The sequence below is a fragment of the Phoxinus phoxinus genome (assembly GCF_949152265.1).
Source record: "Phoxinus phoxinus genome assembly, chromosome: 24".
Lineage (NCBI taxonomy): Eukaryota > Metazoa > Chordata > Actinopteri > Cypriniformes > Leuciscidae > Phoxinus > Phoxinus phoxinus.
In genome coordinates, this window is record NC_136899.1 from 14,504,084 (window position 1) to 14,522,189 (window position 18,106).

At 36.3% G+C, this 18,106-nt stretch overlaps 2 protein-coding genes across 2 annotated transcripts in view; one reads left to right on the forward strand and one right to left on the reverse strand.

The window, feature by feature from the left end:
• Nucleotides 1-17,679, forward strand: part of kcnb2b (potassium voltage-gated channel subfamily B member 2b) — a 93,941-nt gene extending 76,262 nt beyond the window's left edge. Inside the window, exon 3 of the mRNA XM_079601670.1 lies at nt 11,749-17,679. Coding sequence (XP_079457796.1) covers nt 11,749-13,689 — 1,941 coding nt within the window. The 3' untranslated portion in view covers nt 13,690-17,679. The remainder of the gene's footprint in view (nt 1-11,748) is intronic.
• trpa1b (transient receptor potential cation channel, subfamily A, member 1b) overlaps nt 1-18,106 on the reverse strand; it is a 174,593-nt gene that overhangs the window by 154,613 nt on the left and 1,874 nt on the right. Inside the window, exon 4 of the mRNA XM_079601669.1 lies at nt 17,669-17,733. The gene's annotated coding sequence lies outside the window, so the exon portion shown is untranslated. The remainder of the gene's footprint in view (nt 1-17,668; nt 17,734-18,106) is intronic.

The window sequence follows — 18,106 nt, forward strand, 5'->3', positions numbered from 1 at the left end:
TCTTCATCTTTCTTTTGTCCTTATTTATTTCCGATTTCTTATCCCTCCACTCCTTATACTCTGGAAAGGGAATGAGATTCTAAATCCTCTTGACATTAAATGCCTGGATCTGGTATTTAGATATGGAATATCAATAGGAACTTATTCCTAATTGCTATATTAGCTGCAACAACGACAGATAAAATGAAATCACAGTTCACAATCAATGCAGCCAGCGATCGGAGAACGTGCCCGACTGGGTAGATGCATCCATAAATCTTAGTGCTTAAAATTTATGACTGTATTATTTATTTATTTATTGGTATCCAATTACATTTTATATTCTTCAGTGTCTATTCTTCCATGTTCACTTTGCAAAGCACATCTGATCACATTGATGTCACACATGGGATGTTTGGTGGGAAAGAGTGTGAGTAGCCTATAACAATATATATATTGTTGTTTAAATTATTATTTTTTTTCAAGTATGGATGCCCATTTCGCCCTAAGAGTAAAAAAATATTTATGGTAATTATATATTATATATTAAAAATCATATTAGAAATGTATATATTTGATAAAATTAACAATATATATATATATATAGTTTTTATTTATTTATTTTATTTTTATTAAGTTTATATATATATATATATATATATATATATATATATCATATTTAAAATATTAAATCCTAATTACCTTTTTATTTATTTTTTATTGAAACCGACTTCCATACAAGACAAGCCAATAATTTTTTTCATATTTTTTTCAGTCTTCTAGTGTTTGGTTTATTAGGGAGGCTGTTCAAAATCCTCAAAGTGCCACTTACTCTCTGGAAGCAAAAAAAAAAAAGTGCCGTACACAAGTGAAAGTGAGAGGACAATTTAATCGAGACACGGTTTAATCATTGATCATATAAAAACCTGCAAGCCCCCGCATTCACCGGCACATCTGTCATAAATGTCGTTTTGCAACAGTAATCACACAATGATGCGGGGCAGAATTGAGACATATATATGAGAACGGAAATAAACAGAGCCGGATTCCATTACGGATAATCATGTCATTCCCAGAACTGTCAAACGTCTTAATCGCACATCTCAGGAAAGGGATGTGAGATTCTCTCTACATGACTTTGCATTCCTCCTCAGCTCCTCCTGCAGGTTCAGTTCGGCTGTAGAAATAACCTCTCCGTCGGAGGTGCTACGCATAATTGTAAATGACAGAACTGCACATTAAATCCCTTGATGCATTTGGGCACTGATGACATATTAATCCACAAGCTCGATCCGCACACTGATTCACACTGAAGTTCAAATCTATACTAACTCAGTTTTCTTGGTTTTGCTGCTATTCTTGTGCCGTTATCATAGAGGTATGGTTTCTGGGACGGCAGATATATTACACATAATAAGGTTTCTATTTCAGTCTTAAAGCTCTATACGTGCCTAAACTATTAATGAAATGATATTATAATATTTACACACTACAAAAGTTTGGGGTCGGTAATTATTTAGTGAGCATAAGAAGTCTCCTATGCTCTGTAAGACATTTTTTATTGAATATATTTTAAAATGTAATTTAATGAGATGACAAAGCTGAATTTTCAGCATCATTACTCCAGTCTTCAGTCATGTGATCCTTCAGAAATCATTATGCTGATTTGCTGCTCAAGCTGCAAATATTTTTGTGGAAACTGTTACATCAATAACATAAGTGTTTTATATATATTATATATTTTATTTGTATTACTCTTTAATTCATTTATTTATTTTTTGTAAGTGCAAAGCATTTCCAACCCAGAGTAAGTTAATAATTATAATTTGTTTAACATTTAACCATGACATTATACATTTTTCAGGATTTTTTGATGAATAGAAAGTGCAAAAGAACAGCGTTTATTTGAAATACAAATCTTTTGTAACATTATAAATGTCTTTGTCACTTTTCATCAATTGATGTCCTTGCTGAATAAGAATATACATTTTCTTTTAAAAAAAAAAATCTTACTGACCCCACACTTCTTTTTATGCCAGTGAGTTAAATAATACATTGAATTAATAATTATTTCTCCATTATTATTATTATTTTTAATATTTTATTATACTAAATATTATTCTCTATTAGTAAGCCCAAAAGAAATTGAAGGACTTTTTCAAATTTTCTGAGCTGATTTTTGGGGAAAATCTGCGTAAAACTGTGGAATGTGTCTTAATACACAGTAGCTGAAAGCATTAACCACATTTTACTAAATATTCATTAAGCAATTATGATTTTGATTCCGTTTGGTCCTGCTTATTATTCTTTTGATTACTGTATGTATCACTAATTTTACAGTAATACTGCATTTCCCTAATTAGTTTTCCGGTCAATAGTCGCTCTCTCTATCTGTTTAGTTAGCCTTGTGTATTAGTACATATTTACACTAGAATTAGCATGCTTGCTGTCGGTGACATGGTGCTTGCAACTCACGAGGAAATTAGAAAAATAAAAAATTCAGCAACAGACCTTGAATATGTTCAGAGAACAGATGGCAGACTGCGAGAGAGGGTATTTAAGAGCCTACCATTACTTGGAAAAGCACCAGAGAAGAGTGTGTGGAATGTGAGAGAGGGAAAACTCAAGTCATCCATCTCTGAAAATGTTTCGCAGTGAATAGAAACACCAATTATTTAAAGTTACACGGGCATCTCTTCCCACAATGCAGTAGCTCACAGCTCTTCGCTGCACAACTCTCAGTTTCTGAAATGCTGATAGTCTGCAAAGAAAGAAAGAAAGAAAGAAAGAAAGAAAGAAAGAAAGAAAGAAAGAAAGAAAGAAAGAAAGAAAGAAAGAAAGAAAGAAAGAAAGAAAGAAAGAAAGAAAGAAAGAAAGAAAGAAAGAAAGAAAGAAAGAAAGAAAGAAAGAAAGAAAGGATGACCAGTGAGTGAGTGGGTGTGAATCTGTTATTCATTACGGTTCCTTTCATGTCCTATCAGCCCACACAGCTGGAGATGCTGCTCATGAACTGAGCTTCACATTTTAAGGTATAGATTGGCTGAACCTCGAGAGTGCCGTTGCATAGTTACAAGACAAAAAAAGACTCCAAAATGCTGAGTGCCCTCCTTTGAATAAAACTGGCTATGTTTAAATTACTGCAAGTAGTAATGGAAACACGGCATGCGTGTTTAAGAGGAAGGATGCTCTGGCCTGTTGTGTGTTTGCAGTTTCTTCAAGATGGCTGTGCTTCTGGGCATTGAAAGCCATAGGGCAGCTCATTCCCACATTGTTTACTGGATCATGAGCATAGTTATCCTGCCTCAAGGTGTCCTGAAGACATCGTAAATACAAAAACACTTATCCTTTTGAGTGACAATGCATAAAGCTTCTAGATAAGCACAGAGTATTCAATGGGTTCTTTGGATGATTCATGAAAAATGCAATTAGGACTGGGCGATAATTATATACGGAATATTCACAATATATTTCACTGCTGTATAAAATTAAGCAAAAATGTATATTGCGCATATTTGGAAATAACATTTTGTTCTAACTCGCATATGTTTTAATAGCATCTCTGATAAATAAATAAAAACTTCAGCAGCAAAAATGTAAATGATTCAATTATGTTGTGCCTTGTATTCAGTGGAAATTTTGCCTTGAACATTTATTTACTGTATTTTGCATCAGTGTCCTTTTAGGATTATTTATATACTATTATTTAATAATATTTTCATTTTATTTTATATTGTTTTTTTTATATCTGTTGTGAAGATATAGAAGTTGATATTTTATATCTGTATAGCTTTATTTTTATTTCAGTTTTAGTCATTTTTGTATGTAAACTTCAACTTATTTTATTTCTGTTAGGCAACATTACTATTTTTTTGTTTAAGTTTATCACCTAATATTTACATTTAATTTTCTTTCAGCTTTATTTCATTTATACCAAAATGATTTATAATAGTTTAAGTGAATAACAACACTGTTTTGCATTTAACACTTTCAATCTACTTGTCCACTGCAATGGCTATTTGGTTCAATTTATTTTCCTCTGGAAAAAAATTAAATAAATATCCAAGCCATTTTTGAGCAAATACATAAACATTGAGATATACTGTATATCAAGTATATCAGATACATGATGCTGAACTTTAATTATAATAAAATAATACAATTATAATTGTTTAGGCTATATAACCCAGCCATATCTGCACTAAATTAGTCTTATTGGATGGTTTGGATTGGCAGGTACTGCTGCTCTATTGCTCCAAACCTGGCTCAGCTTTCAGTGTATGACAGAGAGTGTTTCTTCCACTCCCCCACACCCATCAATCCGTCACAGAACCTACTGTACAACATTTACAAGGGTATTTACTGGTGCATTCAAAGAATGGCCTCGCATTGAAGCTTAATACTAGATTGTTCTCTCTAAGCCTTTGACGAACGGTTGAAGAGAAGCTGTGTCAATAATATTGGCATCTGTCAACGAGAGAAGGACAGACTTTGAAGAGAAGATGTCAAGCGTGAAGATACAGACTCAAGCTTTAGAACGAGACAATGCCAGCGGCGCTGTGAATGGCTAGGTGAGTCAATGAGAGCTAATAGCTAGCACTTTCAGTCTGATTAGATTTACCCATTGGAAAGTCATTACACTAGAAGCCGTGGCTCCAGGGTTTCCCCTCAACCTTTTACAAGAGTGCATCAATTATACATGGCAGTCATTTGTCAAATTGATTTTAAAAACGGGATGTTTTGTTTGCACTTCTGTCTTTTCCTTATGTCTCAAACGCGATAAGTGATGTCTGTATTAGTGAATTTTAGATTAAGGGCCTCATTTAGAGGAACATTCTGAGTGGTGATGAAATATTTACTAAAGCATGTCGAGACACATTATTGATCATATTAGGAATGGTTAAAGGAAGATGAAGAGGCTAAAGGTTGTCTTTATTAGCGTCATTAATTGAAAACAGCCAGAGCATGACACACAAAGGACTGAATTGAATCAAGTGCATCGATGGATTCCTCATTTATATGCAGGTACTCCACATTGGGGTTGTTAGAATCTTAAAGAAGTGGTGTAATTTGTTGACCAAGCATTCAGTGAAGCATATCTCCGCATCATGAAATATCATCTCTGGGCCACTTGACACTCCTGACTTTATTTTTCTCTGCTTTTTTTTCATCATTTCTCTTGAAGCCGAGATTGGCTTAGCTCCCAAAGCCCTTAAAACCTTGGAGCTTGTACTACCAACATATTTCATAGCCCAGTCAATAAAGTCACCGGGGTCTCAACGCTGTGGAGATGAGCCTGGGACCGACCTGAGCAAAGCTCTCTGTAGCCAGTGCCAATCACATCACTCGTATTTGCCATGGCAGTCAAACACGTACTGACCTCCTGAAGCTCAGCAACATTAGCATTTGTTTCATTTTATTCGCCACATTTTAAACAGCCAAGAGCCGTCGCGATAAATCAATGCTTATAAACATAGTAACTTCAAAGGTTTGGAGTTGGTATGTCATGACTAGTATGATAACTAAGAAATAAACTACATAAACTGAAAGCGCTGGCCACAAAAAACACCAAGCATTTCCATTCATGTATGGAAGTATGGAAACGAATTCAATAATGAAAATATATATTTCAATGCAAAACTTTTGCATTCCCAAGAACCTTGCATTTGTTCACAAAATGGAAGAATGCAATACTTTTGCGAGAGAACGCAAAATCATTCAAATAATGTAATATGTAATATAATTCAAATCTGTAATATAATTAAAATCTATTTTTTTCCCCCAACAACATGTCCAAGCTCCGTACCTGAGCAACGGAACATAATGTGGTAGTATATAACATCTGTAACTTAGAAATGGACACACAGAGACGATAATGGCATAGTTTTCCAAAACATGCACTCTGAAACCTTTTTACCACTTTTTAAAAGTTTGCGTTTTCAGGCCCCCAAAACGTCGTTGTTGTGTAAGCGAATGGGCAAAACGCATTAAAAAGTTCTGTTTTGGGTTGAAAATGGTGTTATATAAATAAACATTTACTGATGCAATGTAACATTTCATAACTGGCACTCAACCTGAATACTGAATATATTTTTCTCTGTTGAACTTTTGTCTCTATGAAGGAAGCTCCACAATGACAGTGTATTTCACCTTTCCTCCCTGTTGGAACAGCAAGCACCATGTGCCATATATTCCTCTGACTCACTTAATAACAATATTTGAGTATCACATTGGGTGATCCTTCGGCATTTCCCAAGTCATGACGACAGGAATTGATCCCCATCTGTGCACGCGTATTGATGACGTGGGACAGCAAACTGTCCCACTTCAAGGTGCATCAAGCAGGATTATGTACAAAGTGGCCGATCGATATGGCTTGGCAGAGCTTGCTCTTTGCAGTGTCTATAATGTGATGTGTACTCAATCAATAACCTCTCTTGGTTGACTGAAAGACTGGTGTGGCCCAGGGCTTTTTTTTTTTGCATGCCGTGTAGGCAAGAGCCAACCAGGCCGAGACAGGAAATTACATGTCTGTCCAACGTGACAGTTACTTGGAAGATCGGAAGTTAGTGTCCCAGTGGAAGAACATATCCATAGGTGTGGATAGAAGAGGTGACAGGTGACTAAAACCTTGGGACCATAAAGCAAGAAGATGTTGCATGCTTTAGTGGGTTTGGCCAGATTCAAAGTATTTCATTATTGAACATCTTTAAATGAAAAGATCTGGAATGAGGAAAGATAGGATGTTTAAAGATGCTTGCTCAACTCTTTTGGTTTGGCCGGATGTGGCAAGACCAAAGGATCTTGAGCTTGTCTGAGCAGTCAGTGAGACTTATGTCCACATAAGCAGAAGTTGAAGTGGAATTTCTTTTATTTATTTGCTCTCCTCGTTCACATTCCGATGACACAAACCGGTCTGAGAAATATCGGCCAGCCTGGGAATACGTCCATAGCCCTATGATTATTTGCTGCAGTCTTGGAAAACTCTTTGTGAACATGCCAGTCATTTTGTCTCGCATACAGTGTTCAATATACATTTTCCATATCGATTTGTCACAAGAGTTTTACCCATATTTTAAATTACGCATTGTGTCGTGTTTCAGAGTTAAAGTAAACAAATAATGTCCTGGCAGAAAATGAACAGTACCTTTTCAGTTTTTCTATGATTTTTTTCTTACAGTACAGTGACCTTTTTTTTTTGTTCAATTTTGTAAACATTTCATCATGTCATATTTGTGCAGTTTAGTTTTAGTTCATTTTACTAAGACTAAAAAATTTAATATTAAAATAGTTTAATTTTGCACTTGCCACAAAAATGCCACTTGATTTTAGAATGACTTTAAATGAATATGTAAAATGTAATTTTGCCCTTAAAGTTTGCATTTTTGTTGACTAAAATTTAATTTGAATCAAAATAAACAAAAAAAATGGGTCAAATTAAGAACTTTCTTAATAATTTTCTTCAGTAATTTTGCTGATGACATAAACACTGCTCCCATGCCAGGTCTTTTTAGAGATTTTTCCCCCTTTTGTTGCATTTGTCTTTGCACCACATGCTGGAAAAAAACATTTAATCTCAAAACACATTTTATAGATTTATTGGAAGCTGCTGGATGAGCTTTTGTTACAGTCAAAACAACTACAGGCAATGACGTAAACGTACAAACAGAAGCGAGCGACCTTGCAGACTTGTTCCTGGGTCAGAAGGAGAGGGGCCTTGGGTCCTTCCAAAAGGATTATCCCAATGAACCCACGAAGCAGACATGGATGCACATCGTAATTTATCTCTTTAACAACTCCCACTTCATTTAAGTTAATGCTGGCCACTATAGGATTCACTGAAATAAGGTCAGACACTTTGGTCCGTATTCATTTGACACCACTCTCTGTAATGTTGCCTGTGGGTATGTGATTTTCAATGACGCTCCAGCTGTTTGGGAAGTGCAAGCATGTGACCGATTGATAGAAAGTGCTAGGGTGGGAGGATAAATCAAATGTATGACTTATAGTAGCTAAATTAATTTCACAACACATTGTGTACAGACAAGTAGCTCCTGCACATGCAGCAGATAAAGGACACACTGCTATTGCTGTAATCCGGAATGGGATTGAAGTTGCTCAGGAGAGTAGAAGTGAGACGGCACTTCGTGTCCTTAGAACACCATGACTTCACAGTTCTTCAGTAAATCCATGCTTGACTGATGGGACATGCTGCTAATAGGTTTCCACCGAGTGCTCATTATAATACTTCCTGAACCACAAGCGCTCTTGCTTTACAAAATGTAGAACAGCGGGAGCTTTGTGGACTGAGATAAAAGGCATTAGCTCATTTCATGGCCAGTTCTTTGGTCTTGAGCATGCCTTATATTATGGTTTAACCATGTACAGTATGCGGTCGGCTTGTAATAGTGGACCGATGCAGAGGTTTTAAAAGAGCGGGCATTCAAGCCGCAGCCGCTCCCTTTATGACATCATAATCACTTTATTCACCACTGCAGACGTGCAGTATAATTTGCATTAACGTGTATTAACGAATGATAATACAGTAGAAATCAATGCAGAAGTGACAAATGGAATGATGAGCCCGGTTGTGGGACCAAAGCAAATTATTAAAATATTTTATACACTACTGTTCAAAAGTTTGGGGTCGGTAAGAATTCTTAAATGTTTTTTTAAATAAGTCTCTTATGCTTGGTTATCAAGGCTGCATTTATTTGATCAAAAATACAGTAAAAACAGTAATATTGTGAAGTAGTACAATTTCAAATAACAGTTTTTTTATGTTACTACACACGGGTTTCTGTGCAACGTCATCACGTAGATGCGCGCGCATCTAAGAGGCAGAAAGCAACAGTCTTTACGGCTATATCTAGCAGAAGCAGAGATGACGCGGAGCTGTTGTGTTTTTATGATTTTATACTAATGTTTTTATGATTCGCAAACTTAGTTGGACAATTTCATACTAGTCAACTAACTAACTTTTTACATAATGTTATATTAATATGCAAATGGATGCCTCTTGGATGCGCGCGCATCCGGTATTGTTTGTATACAAGAAACCTGTGTATATATTTTAAAATGTAATTTATTAATGTGATATCAAAGCAGATTTTTCAGCAGCCATTACTCCAGTCTTCAGTGTCACACGATCCTTCAGAATTGTCTTTCTTTATTGTCACTTTTTAACAATTTAATGTGTCTTTGCTGAATAAAAGTATTAATTTCTTATTCCTACTGATCCCAAACGTTTGAATGTGTGGAAACTATTTATTTTTAATTAAATGGATAGTTCACCCAAAAATTTTAATTATGTCATTAATTAGTCACCCTCGTAGTTCCAAACCCGTAAGACTTTCGTTCTTGCACATACAGCATGCTCAGTCAATGTTTATGTGTGAATAAAAGCCTAAATTCAACCTGTTGATCATATAAAGCGATTGAGTCTCTTCAGAATTTTTTGACTAAACAGCTCAATTGGTATGGAATAGTTTTTTTATTATTTTTTATTTTTATTTTTATTTTTGTTATTTTAAAATATCATCATTTGTGTTTTGAAGATGAAGATAAATTAAATTCTTACAGGTTTCGAATGAGGGTGAACCAACCCTTTAAGGCCTAGGGCTGTCAATAGAATAAAATAATCATTACTAATCTCATAATTCTCCGACCAGACTTTAGAAAGCAAACTGAAACAATAATGTGAACTTCCGTAAATGTGTTTAAAAAGAGCAAAGAAAAATTGTGTTTACCCAGACCACCTAGCATCCCCCAAAAATATTTTAATATTTTAAATTTGCTTTCGCTTTAGTACAGTGATTATTTAAAGGTCAGTTATTTAATGTTGAAAACAACATGTTGTATATGTTCTCATTTTAATGGGTATTTATAGATACATTTAAGCAATGATTATAGACATACAAGTTGAAATACCTAAATGAAAACTTGCTATTGATTGCATTAGTGGCACGGAGGGCACAATTTCATTGTATAATCCAGACAGAATTCTTCAAAAGAAAGGAGATTGTTCACTCCTCTGACACGCCAAGGTCAGAGAAAGCTATGTAGCATTCAGAATCACCCGAACCGCGCTAGAGATGATTGAGAGAACTCTCTCGTAATAAATATCAATCCTGCTCTCATTTATAAAAGGTTCTAAGCCTGCCATGGAAGATTTGATTCATTAGCCCTAATACTCCTGGAGACCTTCTCTCGACCACCATCAGAATAATAGTCACCTTTCATTTGCTGCAATAAAAAAAGGTTTAACAAAGAGATTTAAATCATATACATTTAAAAAATATGATTTATTATAATGTATATTCATGTTTATATTACAATTTGGTACTTATTAACATGCAAAAATGTATTTATTAGTCTTTTTCCCCAAAAAAACAAAGCCAGTAATTGTTACTTGTGCATAAAACTGTCTTCTGCAGTTTCAAAGCTGTTCACTGCACTGGCTTATGTAATGAGAGTCATGGTTCACCACAGGAAATGGAGCATTAGCATGTGGTTTTACATTGGCCAGAAATCAATATTTGTAAAGGAAGATAAATTATGAGACACTTAAATAACTGATTTACCATTTAGAATTATGCAAAAGGGGCCAGAAATTCTAGAGATGTTTAATTATATATGACATAATGTTAATATGCCGCTTGCTCTGAAGCTGAGCCCTGAGTTTGTTTTGTTTGCGTATCATCGCAATCTTGCAAAACATCTGAAGATGCAGGAGATTACAAAGGAATACAAGATTAGGAACATTATCACAGTGCAGGTTGTGTGTACATGTGACAAGTTATATGAGCAAATCCCTCTTTCACTGGATTGCCAGACTTTAAAGAAGAAGAAAAAAGTGATCATTGAGAGAACAAAGAATTGAGGACTGTCTTTTAAGGCAAAAAAGCGATCAAGGCCATGGCCATGATTTCACAAAGTTTAAGGACGGGTGACAAATGTTCCATGTTGAATGAACTACTCTCAGCAGATAGGGTGCAGTGAGAGATACGTGGGTGAAGGGACGGCTGTTGTCTTCGACCTGCTCTTACTGGAAAAGCTCAGCCTGCCTTGGTCAATACGTGCAGGAAGGTCTTCTCACGCTTGATCCTCCCACTCATTCATTTACTGAAGCCATTTACGGGCAGAGAGCTGTCACTTCATTCATGCCCATGTTTGTTATTCATAGCATTCGCTTGCTCATTCATTGAGGTACATTTTAACACAGGAAATCAAAGAAAATGGGATGCTATTTTTTCCCGGTTTTATTTATAACCTTATTTTTATGGTTTCCGGTGCACACAAACAGAACAAGCATTGAGACTGACTCCTCTCAGAGCGAAATGGTTTTTATGTTATTAATTTTTTCAAAGTTGTTCTAGGAACAGGGAAATTGATGCTTGAGATGCATAAAGCACACAAGAACAGGCATGCAAAAGAAAGTTTGGTGATTGCTTTTGAGGAGGTAAAGGATGAATTCATGGCAAATCATGTCACTATTTTTTCCACTTTAATTGGAATCTTGGTGCCAACAATATTTAATTGAAGAGCAAACGCATCCTTAACTAAAAACAAATACAGAGAGAGAGGGGCTTTGTGCTTTTATGCCTCTGACGGTTGCATAAGCGAGTACACAATTTAACTTGCAACTTTAACTTCAGCAACTCCACAAAATCTTTAGCTCTAAAGATTAATTGTACATTTTGCATAATGATCCAAAAATGTCAACAACAAAAAAATCATAATAACTTAATCTTCTTTTTCTTTCTCTTGCAGATATTGGCCATCATATCCATTCTGTTCATCATTCTTTCAACAGTTGCACTGTCCCTGAACACCTTGCCCGAACTCCAAGTGACAGACGAATTTGGCCACGCCAATGACAATCCTCAACTCGCTCACGTTGAAGCCGTGTGTATCGCATGGTTTACAATGGAGTATCTCCTACGCTTCCTGTCATCACCAAACAAGTGGAAATTCTTCAAAGGGCCACTAAATGTCATTGACTTGTTAGCTATATTACCCTACTATGTCACTATTTTTCTGACCGAGTCGAACAAAAGTGTGCTGCAGTTCCAGAACGTGAGGAGGGTGGTGCAGATATTCCGCATCATGAGAATATTGAGGATTCTGAAGTTGGCGAGACATTCGACAGGACTGCAGTCTCTTGGATTCACCCTCAGGCGCAGCTACAATGAGCTCGGCTTACTCATATTGTTCTTAGCCATGGGAATCATGATATTCTCAAGTTTGGTCTTCTTTGCAGAGAAGGATGAGGATGCAACCAAATTTACCAGCATCCCAGCTTCATTTTGGTGGGCTACAATCACCATGACGACAGTGGGATATGGAGATATTTACCCACAGACTCTGCTTGGCAAAATAGTCGGTGGACTTTGCTGCATTGCTGGAGTGCTGGTGATTGCCTTACCCATCCCTATTATTGTGAATAACTTCTCCGAGTTCTACAAGGAGCAGAAACGACAGGAGAAAGCCATCAAGAGAAGAGAGGCCTTAGAACGAGCCAAGAGGAACGGAAGTATTGTCTCAATGAACCTAAAAGATGCCTTTGCACGAAGCATGGAGTTAATGGATGTTGCCGTGGACAAAAATGACGATAAACAGCCAATGGACAACCACCTTTCTCCGAGCCGGTGGGGTATTCCACAGCGCACATCCTCGGATACCAGCCTCAGATCCTTTGACAAGAAGTTTCCAGACAGCGGCCAACACGGGTCACGGGAATACGTCAGAACGCCTAGTCCACAGCATCTGAACGTTCAGAAACTGGAGGAAATGTATAACCAGATGACAAAGACACAGTCCTTCTCGGATCTCAGCACAACCAACAGCACACAACCTGTGCCCGTGTCAAAACATGAGGTAGAGTTGGAGATGAAGGAAGTCCCGACTGCCAATGAGGAGCAACCCAAGGAAAGAGCTATCACAGAGGTCAGAAGCATATCGAGCGTTGACAGCTTTGCAAGCTGCACTGCTGAATTTGGACAGGGTGAGAAGGCATCCACCCCTTCCTATACAGCAGAGCAGGTTCAGCAAAGGCAACCGAATGTACCTCTGAACCTTCAACTTGACCAGCTGACCCCCTCTGAAATAAGTTCTGTGGAGAACTCTGGGACTGTCAACCGAGACACTGACCTGCAACCAGATGGTGAGAACTTCAGCGAGGTTGTGGAGAACATCAGAAGCTCCATTCGTGGCACGAATCCAATGAAGACAAAGAGCCTCAAAGTCATCTTCATTGAAACGCCAGAGGATGCTCCTCTGACACCGCCTAACACTTCTTCTCCACAGGATGTCAACAATAGTCTTCTGGAAGATGACTCCCCGGAGGGAGAGTGCTCTCCTCTCTGTTCAGATTCGGAGACGCTGGGTAGTATCCCAATAAAAGGCTTGGTTCTTTCTCCGAAGATGCAGGCCGGCAGATACCATCCTGGTGAGACGGCGCTGCTTCTGGGGAACTTGGAGGAACAGGAGTACCATGAGGAACAGAACCAAATGGAAGTGGCTTCTGCAGCCATCTCCTCACCCAGACGAGCAGCACATAACTGCACTGTCGGTGTAGTCAGTGGTAACGAGGAGGAAAAGCCAGACTCCAACCAAACTGAACACAAGATGGAGAACCACATGTTTACGCCGGAGATCCATCTAATGCCAGGGGATGGAAATCACTCACCATCTTGCGAAACCGGGATGTGACTGTGGCCTGACATTTGGACAGAATGGAGCGCACTGGGGGAGAAACGGCACGCAGATGTGGTCTGAAAGATATTTTTGCATGGCATGAAAAGTCCCTTGTAATTGTGTTATTGTTAATAGCGCAAACGAGACTGCAGTTCTTGCAGATGAGACCTGGAGAATGCGAGTGCAAACTAGAGGCTTGTTTAGAATGTATTTACCAAACAATGAGGACATCGTTGACCTACCTGTACATTTTACCTTTTCACTTGTTTTATCATTTTATAGAGACAGTCAGAACATGAGCATGCATATTAACAAAGCTGTTTTACGGTGCTTAGTTTGCTGAGAGCACTCCACGGTAAATATAGAGATTACAGCAATGAAAATGCACAGAGGGCAAAGTAGATATCAAAAGGGTTTTTTGTTAGCCTTTTTCTGTTTTAAAGAGGGAATTTTTCATCAAAGACTGTGAAAAGTGAGCTGCAAAGTAGCGACGTATTGAAACATATCATGACTTTCTTTAGAAAAGCAATGTGTACCTAATGCAGATGTGTTTTGTGTTACGATTTAGGAATGGTCTATAATATCACATATTTATTTGGGGATTTTTATTTGATTAATTTTATTATTTTTGGTTTGGTACTCAAATTAGCAGCATCAAAATCTTGATTTAATGACCAGATGGATTGCTCCACCTTTTTTTTTCTTGATATTAAAGTTGCATATACACCTATAGTTGCCAAATGAGAATAGCAATCAGATAATATACAGTAGATGAAAATGCTAATTATTTATTGACTTTTATGTATCGCGATAGCTTCTCAAAAAAACAAGCTTAATAACCTGCTTTTAAGTTCAAACATGCATCGTACAAACACATGGTTACAGCAGGTATGTATGTCTTAACTTATCTTTACATACTCAAATATACCATAGCACAGCAAACAGTTGATTTAAGTATAATTAGTCAATGATCAAATCATTAATACCTCTGGTCATTCTGGTCATTAAAACCTACAAATATTGTTCACACATTTCCCTTTTAAAACTAAAAACCTCAATCCTCTTGGTTTATCAAAAGGACCAAAACCCAAACTATGTTTTGATTTACACACACATCAAAGTTATATATTTTTTTCTATTTAACAAGAGTACAGTAGTGTAAATAGCACTACAGTTAATTTTTCACATGAGTTGTTTAATTATTATTCATATTTCACCACATCTGTATCATTCAGATGCCTAACCTTTGAGTCATTTCTTAACAGAAACTCACATTTGTCCAGTTTTACTGAGTATTGAAGAATATTTATTTCTCTTTTGAGTTATGTATTATCATCTGGCCGAGTTTTTTTCTTTTTTTTTATTCCTGTCACCTGAGAAAATATTCATTTTATGTTGCCTTTATTTCAGGATTGCTGGAAGTATATGTATATTACTTGCTTTGGCATGGCGGTTGGCTGATTGTTCAAAATGTACATTGTGTTTGGAGAAATCTGAATGGGCCGAATGAAGATTTGTGAAAAGACAAGGAGGAGGAACTCAAGACTTCAGCTGGCTCTCGCGGTTACCCTATAGTGGAAAGTGCAATACAGCATACTGCAATCTATGCAGGCCAAGAATTGTGGCACTTTATTTACAGTCTAATGGATTTGTAAGTGTACAGGCAGAGACTTCAATTGTATTTTTCAGATGATATATCTTTAATATTTAAAATATCAGTGTTACCACTCAAAAAAGATTTGACGTTTTACAAAAACACTGCGTGGCGGTCAGAATCACTCCGGTTATACTCTTCAAACAAGATTCTCTTGACAAAATCGACCAGGAGGGTCTTTTATAAATGTCTGCAAACAGGTTCATTTGAAATATGAAAAACAAACTTGTGAAATTATTTAATGGGCTCACGAAAAGTATTTTATGTTTTATTAATTAATGCTGACAGTGGTTCTATTTTTTCTAAACCAAATTTCTGCACGACCACAATTTCCTGCCATATGGTGGTTTAAATGACACGTGCCTGTTCATAAACATTTATGAGAAGGCTACAAATAAGTTGGCTTTGTTCATATAGCACTGTACAGAAAATTATACTTTTTATAGGGGGAAAAAAATCAGGTCTTTAAGTAATAGATATGCGTAATATTATTAAGTTCTCAGGTTTTCTACGACACTAATCTTCTAATATGGTGGATGTCTACGTTTTCCTCATTTAAAGAAAGCATCGTCTTGTTTCTTTTGTTGTCGTTGTTTTTTAAAAAAAAAAATGTCATCACATGCCTGTTTTGGTTTTGACAGACTGTTGAATAATGGCCCATCTCATGCATTCCCACAGGACGGTCAGCTTCCCTGCTGTGCTTTATATGCCTCATATATACAATGGCCCCCAAAAATATTTGGACAAAAATCTATGATATGATATGAAGTGGCATTTATTTTAAAGATATATAGCACAAGCACACTTTTAAAGCAAAACGTTTTACAAAAAGACGAGTTAGGTTTAAAAATTAGGACACTTTCTGGTTGTCAAATGTTGACGTACAGTATATACTAGAAGGAAAATGTACTCAAAAATGACTCAATCACTTTGAAAAATCAAGTTGAGAAGAGCATCATGCAAATGCTACTTGGTGTGATATTTTTTATCAAATGCAATGGCAATGGCACCTCTGTTATGATAAATCAAATGAATGGAATTTGTTTTCAGAGCAAGATATTTTTTCAGCATGTTAAATCTTCTACAATTTCCTCAGTACCATATACACATCAACAACTATTTAAAAGAAATAGTTCAACAAAAAAATAAAAATAAAATTCTGTCATTTATTCACCCCCATGTCTTTCCAAACGTGTATAACTTCATTTCCTCTGCGGGACATAGAAGATATTTTGTCCTTACAATGAAAGTCAATTGGGTTCAATGTTATTTTGGACCCAGATGACTTTCATTATAGACAAAAACAGTTAAATATAGTAAAATATTCTTCAAAATATCTTCTTTTGTGTTCCACAGAGAGAGAGAGAGAGAGAGAAAACATGAGGCTGAGTAAATGATGACACTTTCCTTTTTCGTTTCTTTTTTGGATGAACTATCCCTTTAAAGATATCGGATACCATAAACACAAGCAAGATGAAATGCTGTCCCATATCATGTAAGTGCTTGCATATGCTCAGAAACTCAATTTCAGAGCCTTGATCATTTGAACATATCAAATCTTGTTAATTGGTATCCCAATATACTGTTTTTATCTGTCAACGGCAGACTCTCGTGTGCATTGCAGCATTTCATGATTACAGTTCAGATTCAAATATTGCACAAATAAAAGTTTCACACCATTTAGCACCAGTTGAATCGAGGCAAACGAGTGGGGCTCAAAGTCGGTACTGTTAAACTTTTGTTTTCTTCACAACACCAGGCAATCACCTGCTTTTTTACCTGTAGCATGTCATCATATGACTATAGAAGCATCTCCCATGAGCCTTTATGGGAGCAGTAGATGCAAAGGGATTTGTGTCTGTGTGACTTTGCTCATGTGTAAAGGGTAAAATGAACTCTAACAGCTGATGGACTGTGAACAAGCATGTTTCTCATTACATGATCATGTGTGATATATTGTCTTGGCAAGCGTGTGTTTTATTTAATTTTTTGTTTGTTTGTTTGAAAGCGAGGTTAAATATGAATGTGTCATCCATGTGTCATAGCCTGTTCTCCCATGCATAACTGCTATATTGTATTTCTTCCTCTCACTGCCTCTTTTCTGTTTTCGTTTGTTTAAATGTTATCTTGTATCTCAATGTCCGTAGACACCTTTACACTGCAGACTGTTTCTGCACATATCAGCATCTTTGAATGCATGTAGTAGTCTGTACAATTATGTGATCACAGAACACTTTGTCATGGTACATGTATGTCAACATTTCTGTAAAATAAACCGCATTGTCTATGTTAAGTCTACTAGCATATGCAGGATATCAAATAAATGTGTAAATAACTCACTTGTGTTCTGCACCTTCCATCTCCTGTCTTTATTCAAGCCTTTTCCTCTTCATAGTACAGAAAAACTGCAAATGTATGCATAAAATTGCACAAATTACATAACTTAACATGTAAAACAGGAAGACTTTCAAATCGTTGTGGTATGCATGAAAAAAAATTAGCAGTTTCCACAAACATATTAAGCAGCACAACTGTTTTCAACATTGATAATAATAAGAAGAAATGTTTCTTGAGCACCAAAATCAGCATATTAGATTTCGGAAGGATCATGTGACACTGAAGACTGGAGTAATGATGCTGAAAATTCAGATTTCTTTACAGGAATAAATTACATGTTAAAATATATTAAAATAGAAAACAGTTCATAATAATTCACAATATTAAATCATTACTGTATGCTTGATCAAATAAATGCAGCTATGGTGAGCATAAGAAACT